Source organism: Plectropomus leopardus, chromosome 20, assembly GCF_026936395.1.
Source record: "Plectropomus leopardus strain MGB_pleo_1.0 chromosome 20, ASM2693639v1, whole genome shotgun sequence".
NCBI lineage: Eukaryota > Metazoa > Chordata > Actinopteri > Perciformes > Serranidae > Plectropomus > Plectropomus leopardus.
Genome location: NC_142195.1, coordinates 11,032,089 through 11,043,643, shown reverse-complemented (window position 1 = coordinate 11,043,643; position 11,555 = coordinate 11,032,089). Strand labels below are relative to the sequence as shown.

General features: G+C 39.0%; 1 protein-coding gene across 1 annotated transcript in view; it reads right to left on the bottom strand.

Annotated features, from left to right (window-relative positions):
* Positions 1 to 7,170: 7,170 nt before the first annotated feature.
* dym (dymeclin) overlaps positions 7,171 to 11,555 on the bottom strand; it is a 67,677-nt gene continuing 63,292 nt past the window's right edge. Inside the window, exon 17 of the mRNA XM_042509808.2 lies at positions 7,171 to 8,606. Within this exon, the coding sequence (XP_042365742.1) occupies positions 8,457 to 8,606 (150 nt within the window). The 3' untranslated portion in view covers positions 7,171 to 8,456. The remainder of the gene's footprint in view (positions 8,607 to 11,555) is intronic.

Below are 11,555 nucleotides of genomic sequence, written 5' to 3'. Positions count from 1 at the left end.
GATTTGATCAATTTACGGAATTATGGACAGTGTAAGAGACAGAGACAGACACCAACAAACAGTTGGATAGTTCAGTTTGTTTTTTCTTTTTTTAAAATAGACCTATAGGTTATAAATAAAAAACATTAAAATGTAAAAACTGCCAGGTGGCTTAGAAAATGGCTAGAATGTTCTAATATTACTCTTATTAGCAATGATGAATAATGAACTGTTTGAAACAGAGGGCCCATACAACGCTTGTCAGTTCAATTTTCCATGTCAAAAATGGAAATTAGAAAACTGAACTCAACTTTCTAAAATTATGGAAAGCCCTCTGGCATGTAAAACACACCAAACCCTGTCGAAATAATGTAATTTTAACTTCTTAAAACGGAGCAAATTGGTCTGTTTTCTTGAAAAAACATGGAAAATGACCAACGTGACCGGAATTTACCAAAAATGTTTAAGAAATCACAAAATAATACCTGGAAATTCGCAAAATTAAGAAAAAGAAAAGAAGCCCAACCAGCTCATAATAACAACAACAATAATAATAATATCATATTTTTAAGTATTTAATTACAATCATTCTAAACAGTGTTACTGAGATTTAAGAATATAAATATAATATAATTTTAAGAATATAATTTTCTAAAAATCTCTCTCTCTCTCTCTGTCTCTCTCCCTATCTCATTTTCTCTCAAAATTTAAACAATTTTTTCCAACTCATTTTCTTTTTATTTTCTTCCTGACATCTCTGGCCAAATTGCTGATTCTCTCTTTCTCTAAGAGTTTTTTTTTAAGAAATGAAACCAATTTGCTCATGTTACAGAGGTTTCAATTCTAAAAGCGTATTGAATACAGCACTAGATCCAGGTTTCAGAGGGTCAAACAACAGAAGAGACCTGATCTCAGACCTGATCTCAGTCACACTGAGCTGCATTAGCACGGATGCCTTTTTTCTAATATGTACGTGTGTGTCTCCTCCGAAGCCTAATTGTGTTCCCTAGACAGACAGTAGTCCAGGGGAGGAGGTGCAGGCAGCAGTATGTTAATGTGTCAGTGAGCCAGTGTCGCTGCAGGGCACGAGAGGAGGGGGGGGCTGATAATGATGAGTTGTGTGGTGTGTGTTTGTGTGTGTGTGTGTGTGTGTGTGTGTGTGTGTGTGTGTGTGTGTGTGCGCGCGCGCGTTGATGGGGGTAGTCAAATAGCTCATCCCCACATTGTCCCTGGATCCCCCACTGGCGCCGCGCAAGAGCGCAACGCAAACTGTTCAGAGGACTGCGCCGCCGCTTTTTAAGGTAGTCTGGAAGCAATCAGTCAGGGGAAAAGGTCTGTCAGAGGGTTTGTGGAAGTGGCTGCAGACGCACATTGTCCCCTCCCTCTCTCTCCCTCTCTCTCTCTCCATCTCCCTCCCCTTCCTTTTGTGTTTATGTGTGTGACTATTCTCCAGACTCCAGGAAGTAGCCAATTTTATCTAACCGTTTTCCATTTCAGTCTGGCTGCAAAGGTCTGTCTGCATGCAGTCCTGTATGAAGGTGCAGGACTGTTTTTTTTAACGTTTTGCATCATCCTTTTTGAACCAAAACACTTTCTATACTTACTAAAAGTCCCAATATAGCATTCCTGAGGATGACAGAATTATTGAATGGTGCATTCAGCTTCATGGGTTAATCATTGTAGTATAATGTTTATGAGCCTATATGGGTCCTGACCCAAAAGGGGTTGTGGACCGCCTTATTTATGGGTCCTGATGTATTTTATTTGATCTAATTTAAAAGGGGCCATGTACAGTTTAAAACATACATGTTACCACTTGATGCACCGTACCATATTATATCTTAGAGCTAATTCGCACCTGCAGTCCCTCGGCAGGTCAGAACAAATACACAGCACAATGACATGATAACACAAAGTTTTACAAGAAGAAGAGAAAAAGAAAAGACAAACACGAGACAAATAATAAACACAACAGCACATGATTTAAAGTGAAGTCAAAGAGGAAGACACAGGACAGACAATACAACATAAAACTACAACAAAAGGAACATCACTTACAAAACACAGAATAAAGTACTTCACACAATAGCACATCACACGTGAATGCTTGTCAAATTAAATAACAATTGGTATGATATCTAACAAATCAGGATAACAATCCATTCTTAAGTTTGAGATACATATGTAGAAATGTGTTTATTAGGATAAAAACCCTTTGAGATTTGCCGTCTCGTTCTCCAGGGGGTCCCAACATTTATCTCAAACACTTCAAAAACAACAGAAGAATAATGGAATAAGTAAATAGATTTTTTTTTAAACTCACAAATATGACAAAGTGCAAATAAGCAGCAGACAAAAACAAGCAACTCAAACAAAAGAGAGAGAAAAAAAGATAAATATTGATTTTGTCGTTGGTTATATTTGGGCGAGTAAAGTTAGGTTTCACAGGGGCCCGAAATTACACCCCTATTATATGTGCTACTGAGACTTTTTTTTCCAGTTAAATAAATAATCTCACAACATTTGCTATGCAAAATTATTTAATTTCTATGAATCCTTTTTTTTTTGTTTGTGAGTAAAAATTTCAATTTCGGGTTCTAGCATATAATGTTAAATTGCCCCAGCTATAATCCACCATGAGGCACACAGAGCTGATTCAATGGAGGGCACACAGTGTGGTAAAACAGCCTTATCGCCTTATAGAAGGATGATTAATATTCTAGATAGTAGTCCTGGCCTTTACTATAATTTATTGACACAGTGACTGCTTCCAGACAAGGGGTCATGCATATGCAATTAAAGAGGCTTATTCTGTCTGAACCACAGTGCTCAGAATAGGCTGAAGATGGCACACGGGGAGCTCGTCATTGCTAAGATAAGAACAATAAAAATAAGACAAGTTTAATTAAATAGATAGAGGAGACTTTTTTTACCACTTGCACATCTGATATCTCATCATGAAAGTGCAAGAACACCCACACTAGTAAATGTCACCGTGTAATTAAAAAAAAAGAAAGAAAGAAAGAAAGAAAATCCTGAGGTGAAAAGTGAAAAGCCAGATGTGCTTCTGTTCTCATTTTAATCATTTTGTGTTAAAAAAAAATCTACCATTGTCTTCAGCTGTGGTTCAACTATAATAAAAGAGAGGATGTATGATTTCCTGTCCTCAAACACAAACAAAAAACACAGAATTAGAAAATTAGTTGTAGATTTTCCTGCCTTACACTTTTTTATCTCAGTAAATGATTAGAGGTCAAAGGTCATGTCACATTTTCTCTCTCTCTCTGTCTAAAAGTTAGTTAAAGTAATAATCGAATTTATGTATTCAATTCATCAAGAATTTCCCCCCGTTTTTGGATTCTTCCTTCTCCGCAGACATGTGAGAAAAACAACGGTTTCTTAACAAATTCAGCCTAACATGGGGTGAGTAATTGATACAAAAAGGCTCATTTGAGTGGTGAAGTATTTTCTTTAATGATTTTTTTTTTTCTAGGTTACAAAAAGTCATAATTGAGCAGTTTCCTCCGAAAGTGAAAATGAATAAAATATAATACGCCATCACAATAATGAGCTGCCACTTTCAGAAAAGCTCGTGTCATGAGTCTACAAGATGAAACGAAGCTCTGAAAGTGTTGGTCAATGATGTTAGACCTCAGGGTGCGAGACAGACACTAGAGCTACAAATCACAGGCATTTTCTCAACAGCAGGGGAGAGCGTTTAAAGCGAAGCAGTAGGGCAAATGATTTCTTTCATCGATTAATGATTCAGTCTTAAAAATGTCAGAAAATAGCCTGGTAAAAAATGACCTTTACAATCTCCAAAAGCCTAAAGCAATGTCATCAAGCTACTTTTTTTTGTCAGATGAAAGCCCATATATATTTAATCCAATAGAAATTCAATTATTTTTCATCCTTTCAGTAGTTCAGCATCTACCCAACATCATTATGATTAAAGTGTTTTACTCTCAAAATGTATTTCAGCTCTACACATGCATATTTAAAAAACGAAGTAAACAGAATAAATCAGTCGAATTAAACACATATGAAGCTCCCAGTTAGAAAAAAAACACTCGGTATGTAGTTCTGTGCGGTGAGAGACTGAAACTGGAACAGAAATACATTGTAGCATGCAGACAGCAGTCAATCAATAAAAAGAAACACCTTAATACAATATTAATCACTTCTAATCGATCCAAACTTTTCAAATGGATCAAACTCAGACTGATGCACTGTGATGCATCAATGTTTTTTTTTTTTTTTTTACACCCTTATGTACCCCCGTCATACATTTACGTACTTGTTAAAAATTTATATGAAGCAAACCATCACAAGCAATTATAAAGTGCATTGAGGAGACTGGCTGTGAGAGGCATGACTATACCAAACCCTTATATCAGAAGCCTCACTGAGGCCCATTATAGAAGAAAATTGTGTTTTATTCATGTCTCCCTCTCTGCTAGAAAATTTCTTCACCAGTTGTTTTGTGTGCAACGTTTTTCCTTATGCAAAGGTTCCTGTAAAAACATCGTTTCAATGCGGGATTCATGTCGATCTGCTGTTGTTTGCTAAAAGTTTTTACCCAGCATACAGAACAGGTTATTTTACATTCACATTCCTTTAGTCTGGTTTTTGTTCAGGGATTCAATTTATGACATTTTATCAAAGTAGCTGGAGGCCTCAGTGACCCAGTTCTCTTTATAGGCCATTAATGTGAAACAATTTGGAAGATCTGCATACGTGTAATTGGTCTACATACAAGCGGGCTGAGGCCAAATGGATGGAACAAGATATGTCAAACCTAATGATAAGACTGACTTTAAATGTGGTCTGGATGTTCATGGATCCCACAGAGAATGATATCAGTGTTTGCGGTGACCTCTTTAATATTCCCCCGGCTTCACCACCATGCCAAAATACCTACTTGTACACAAGAAACATGAAAATGCACTTGGTAGATTGCCATGAAATGTAATGAGCACAGTCATGCTCCTCAGAGGATGAACCTTTTTAAATTTTTGATGCTCTTCTACGAGCTTTTCTCTTACATCGTCCTCTGGAAAAAATATGACAACTCTACAATAAAAAAAAATCAAGTCAGAGGATCAGAAGCATTTTGATGTATCTTCTGGGAATCATGAATGCTGTTATAAAAGGTTGTGCCAGGTTGAGTTATTTCACAGGAAAAGCGAAAACTTTGGCTTGCTCGTGGTACTTTATGCAACGTAAAGAGCCACTAGTAAAACTTCTTTTCTTACTGGACACGATGTGAACAAGTGAGTGAACATCATATTGTTTCAGTTTTTCCAAACAACCTGCTCTGTGCAACATCTACATATCACGTTTTAAAAAACACGCTCGCCCTGGCTTTGTTTTGGTGAAGAGTCACGCACCTCCGACCTGTTTTCAGACCAACAGCTAACCATTGCTTAGGCTCGCTCAGGGCTCGATAAGCTCCCTGAATGTTGTTGTTGCTTGTAGTATCTGGACACTTTTTCATGCTCCTTCTGCCAAAGTTTGCTCGCTCGTTGTATGTTAGGAAGAGGTGTTAAGCCATACCATTACTAGGCCTGAGGCTAAAAAAAAGGCATTTAAAAAGAATTTGAGCAAAGTAAGTGAAAAAATATAAAATGCAAGGATGAGAAAAGCTACAGTAGAGGTATGTGACATTTAAAGTATATCATAAGGTGAGGTAACCAGATAAAGCTCACTCTCTGTAACCCGTGACTGCTAAACTTAGGGTTGCTGGTATCTTGCAGACATCAAGAGCAATACAAAGCCTGTCTGTCTCCTCTTTATATCTCTTTGTGTATTTTGTTTTCCGTTGTTGGTCCAGCCCATTGAAACTATGTTTTCATTCCACTGAAGATTTGTAGGAAGGAATGACAGTAGATGTAATCAGTGTTTATTTTTATATTTACATGTAACTGTTGGTACTGTTCTCATGCTGTGAACGAGCTTCCCCCTCACTGTGACCTCATCCTAAAACCGTTGAGCCTAACGACCTTCCATCGTTACCGTGGTAATCTGTCATATTAATGAGCTCTGTGTCACTAGGGGCAACTAGTACTTAGTAGAGAGCCACTTCAGCAAACTGGTCTCAAGTGCCCTACTTTTTACATCACTCAATAGACGCTGATCCGGGTACGACCTCTGCATCTGGAACCACACTGCACTGGTGCACTGCAACACGGCCTCACCTAGACCTTGAGGAAAATGTACCAGCCAGTTTAAAAAAAAAACAAAGAACTACCCATCCCAGAATCCCCTGCCCCATCCATCTTCCCGCTGTCACCTGAAACAGGAGCCCATGGTAAGGTGACCTCAATGCCATGATGGAACAAGGAGGGCCATGTCACTTTGTGAAAACCTCCCCTCAACCATCTGGCACGGCGATAATAGCGCTGGAAGCAGGTGAGCGTCGGTGTAGAGAGAGAAAGAGTTTGCATAATTTGTCCTGGAGCAGGCAGCCTCACTGTAACCTACCGACGACCCCGTGTTGAAAATGGGCCATTCTTTGCATCAAATTGCATCCATTATATTGTCCTTGAGAATGAGGGAATTTCAGGCATGAAAATCAATACAATAGAGACGAAAGGCATGAAATTCTCTTGGGAAGTGGGAGCTCCGGCGACACAGTGGGTGCCATTGTGCCATAAACTTTTCCCCCCAAAGTGGTTTCATGCCTCTGGTTCTGCTGCCTCTGCAGCGATGACCACAACAACACGGCATGAGAGACACATGCAGCACTAACGTTTATTGATAATCTGTGATGCAGATGAAAACTGCATGTGACAGTTGGGTTTTCAAGACGATTTTTCTTTTGTGTTGTTTGTTGTGAAGAGTTTAGTAAAATACTGTAGCTTATATGAGTCAAGGAAGTAGTGAAGGAGTCCAAAATAAACAAAATAAGCTAAACTCTCTCCACTAGTTCCCTAGCAACCCCATTATAATCTCAATGTAAAACCTTACCTTTTTTGTACACATTGAACAAATTAGATATATCATTTTAATTACTGAGCTTAAGTAGTGCTTGGCAGATGTGCACAGAGCCATACTTGTGCTAAGCAAATAGTCTCTGTGTCAATGCAAAACTTTGTATAATCTCGACAAGAAATGTCATATTCCCCCTTAAGATCCATGCTTTTCCCTGAATGGTTCAGTATTTGACTTTGCTTAATGACAATATAACACTTTGGTTGTATTTCATATTTTTATTTAAACTCCTATTTCCAAAGTAATATTCGCCACAAAATGACAGCTGTTGTCATATTATACGTAATAATATAAAGCCAGTTTCCCACCTGGGAAGAATCAAAGTATAGTACCACCATTTTTCTTTCAATAGCAGTAGTCATTTCAGTACTACTGCCATTTACATTTTGGGAGGGGCTGAATATATAAAAAAAAACAATATACATGAAAATAAATAATTTAATACAAAGTCTCTAGTTAAACATGCAAATAAAGTGACGAATCAAAGAGACAACTGTAATTATGCACAACAGGACAGGAGGTTTAATGACTTGTCCTAGTTTGAGTACTTGCCTTGGGTAACCATCAGGAAAAAAATTACGAAAAAGACTGGGTAAAGTCAAATAAACGGGCTGGAAGCATCAATGAAGTCACATGAATCAGAGCAGATGTGGACCGCTAATGTTATCCAGGGACTGAAATTAAGCATTAATTATACTGTAATTCAATGTGGGCTACTGGAGGTGGCCACCAAGCAACAGTGGTGGAGTCAAATATGAAAACCATGCATGTTACAACAGAACAGAGGACTTTCCATTTCTCTCTCTGACCTTTTTTCTTGAAATTTCACAAACACAAATCTTTTATACAAACCCCTTGTACCCAGAGAACATTTGTCAAAATAAAATGATACTTAAAACTCAAGATATAAGTTATTCGTAAATGTATGTCTTCCAGGTCTTGTATATGAAGTTGCTTAGCATTCAGTGCAGCGGTAAATGAACCTGAGCAGTGTAACGCTCAGGTGCGTGTTTTAATTGACCTTTTCTTTGTAAGCAAGAAAAAAAAACGCAGGATTATCCGTCACCAGTGTCCTGAGCTCCTCACATTAACAGAACATTTAACAGGAGAGGTGTAACTCGGCGTGTGCTATGGAACCAGCTGAAGCTGCTCAGGTGTTGTGGAAACTCCCTACAGGACTGACATAAGTGGGCGCTACCGTGTGAACTGTTAACCAGCACAGATGAAGCTTCACAGTGTAGAAGCAGAGAGGATTTCTTATGATCTGAAGAGAAAAAAAACAGGTGGTGCTGCATAAAAAGAAACACCAGTCTGTACAAGGTCGAGGCACTTTCAAAGCAGCGTGCACATACTATAAAGGGCAATGCGCACACACACACACGCACACACACCCAAACACTCACACACACATGCCGTCAGTCTTTTTTTTTTTCCCTATACTGAATGGAGATGAAGACAAACGTAAGTCTGCTGCAGCAGGTGTTTCAGCCGGAGTCCATGCTGAACAGCTCGATGCCGTGCGGGCTCCAGTGGAGGCCGACTCCGGAGTTGAAGACCAAGGACCAGACGTAGGGAATAAAGAAGTCCTCTGGCTGGTCCTCCTCCACGTACTTAAATTTGAGCTCCGGAAATTTCTATTCACACAAAAAGAGAAAGAGATGCAAAGAAAATTGAAAGGATGCACAACCAAGATAGGTGTTTGTTTTGTTTGGTAACACTGACGAAATCTGACATGGAAAAATTTGAAATGGGAATGTACAAAATTGGGGTGAAAACCCTTCTGGAAACGGCAGCTCTACTTTAAGACAACATTTTACAAGTCACTTTATTGCAAAAATTGCTGGGCAACTGTAAAATTAGCCTGATCACGTAAATTATCTACCAGGAATGTGTGCTTTTATATAATTGATTGGCGACTACAGTGCATTGCCTGATGAGGTTGTATTGAGTTATGACCACAAAAATAGAATGAGAGTAAAACAGACATTTCCATTCAAAATTGTGGCAGGCTAACTTCCACGTTAACTTTCATTTAACATCTTTGAATGGGGGCCAGATTAGATAATGTGAAAATACCCAGGGGCCAGCTGCTTCTTGAATCATGTGGGTTATTAAAAAAATCTCATACAAATGATACAAACACAACTGTTTCATCTCTGATTGAAAAGTATTCAAAATTCAAGTGGCGACCCTCAGTCTTGACTTTACACTTCTTTTCTGGGGCCATGTTTGGTGTTTTGTAACTGTTTGTTTTCTTGTTTACCCCATGCGTAGTTCCTACTTGGTGCATGTCTACAGACTGTATGATATTTCTGTCATCATGAGGCGGATGAAAATAACTGCAAATTGATTGATTAACCCATATTGTGTTAATCATAGAGCATATTCTGAAAGACACGACATGGGCCGTTGAAAATCGGTCTGCGGGTCACAATTGGGCCGCGGGCTGGACTTTGGACATGACTGGTTTAAACAAACTGACTAGCAGCAAGTCTGGAACTGACTGATGAGGTTTTGAAGTAACAGTGGGGATCTGAGACTCTGGGGGGTCCAGACAAAGAAGCCCATCAATACTCTTAATTATCAGTATCCAGCTGTCATACAGTAGCCAGAGGGGGCCCCACTTAGGGAGTTTGGGGGGCAGCGGTGGTGCATTGTATAGTGCCTTTACAGGAGGTTCAAGGGGTTTATAGTTGTCATTTGAGGGGCCCCTAAACATTTGCCTTGTTTGCCTCTCCTGATGGTACACCACTGTGCTGTAACCACCACATGAGCAGTGCAGTAGTACCAGGGCTCCCCCACATTTTGCTGAACAAAATTTCAAAACTTTTCAATGACTTTTCAAAACATTGCCACACATCAACACATATAAGAGTGACGTTACGTCAACAGCTTAGGAACATAAATTTGCAGTTATGTTACATTTCGTGGAAGGTTATCCACAGAAGATTACTGTGACAATATCCTTACACACAAAACATTTCATGACTTTTCCAAAACTTTTCACTCATTCCAGGCCTGGAAAATGTGATTGTGACATCCTATGACTTTTCCAGGTTTTGCATGACCGTCAGAACTCTGAACGTTTTTAAAGCAGCAGTTAGTGTTAAAATACAATCGTATTTCCCCGTTTCTTTCTTCATTAACACTGTTTGTTAAAACATGATGTAACATTATTGTCGCCATCGCTCAGCCGTCAGGTGAGGGGCAGAGAGAGACTGCTGGGATAAACAGTGTAGATCAAGCATATTTTTGAATCTAACCTGGTGAATTAAGCGTTTATCTTGACCAAACCAGAGTTGGCCATTGTTGAAACATCGGAAAGACTAAAGTTAACTTAGAGTTTTTTTGTGAGTTTTATTTTGTGTCTGTTGAGGTTAAATAAGGTGTGTTTCAATTAATTACGAAGTCAATAAGCAAACGCCAATCTTAGTTTGGTAAAAGAGAGAGCTTAGTTTGGTGTAGAGCTGTACTTTTGATTTATAAGGAAAATAGGTGTAAGAATAGGTCAAAATGGAGTTCTCATACTCGTGAGTGTGACACATTTAATGGCCCCACTGACATCACGGTCATCATCATTATAACAATGATTTCCATTTTCTTCTAAACAAGTCAAATGACCATGACAAACAGTTTCAGTTCAACAGTTCATTCTATCTCTATGGTTGTTACAGAAGTTGAGCAGGGTTTAAATATCACTGCTGGATGACCCTGTATTTCATTTTTACATAATGTCTGCAGCATTTTATTGAAATTTATGAGGGCGCTGCAGTTTTTTCAACCACAGTGAATTCCAACACCTCCAACCACATTGGATATTTATAAAGTGTTGTGACCAGCGCAGTGACATCTCTGCTGCTACACAGGTAGGTTAACTTGTTTTGGCCTCTTAGTAATCACTCTTCATCAGGTACAGTAGCTCGCTGGCAGGTGTAATTCCATCTGTCTGTGAGGTAAAATTGCTTACAGCTGCCTGCGGGACACGTATCACTCTGCGTTCCACTAGTGACCTCTTAAAGGGACGGCTAATGTGCCAACGTCATCTCAAGACCCCAGCAGGCGACTGGATATCGACAGCTACAGTCCAACTGTCACTCGGGGTTTGTTCCGAAAGTACCAGGAGATACATTAGACCTCACTACAAATCTAGTTAATGTATAAAGAACAAACAAAAGGCAATCTAACGAAGTCGTCAGGGTGTAACTTTACAGAGCAGTCTGTCAGGCATCGTGACCTTATTGTTTGGATCCGTGGAGAAGTGCTGAGTAACCTGATTACTTGGTAACAGCCACTCGACCCTTCAAGCTTCAGCTTGTCATGACATGGCTTGTTAATGGACAAAACACTCACTGAGCTGGACCGGGCGGAGGTTATCAAGTTCATACTGTAGGGCCTCAGTGGTGATTATGTTCGAGGCAAATCCACCGGAAGAGGTAACAAACAAACGTGGATGGAGATTATACAATGTTGTGCATACTTATTATGTTATATATGTTATATAATTATGTCTTAGTTAGTATTATGTCTTATATGTTATATGAATTTTAGAGCTGAAACAATTAGTTAATAAAACAATAAGTTGA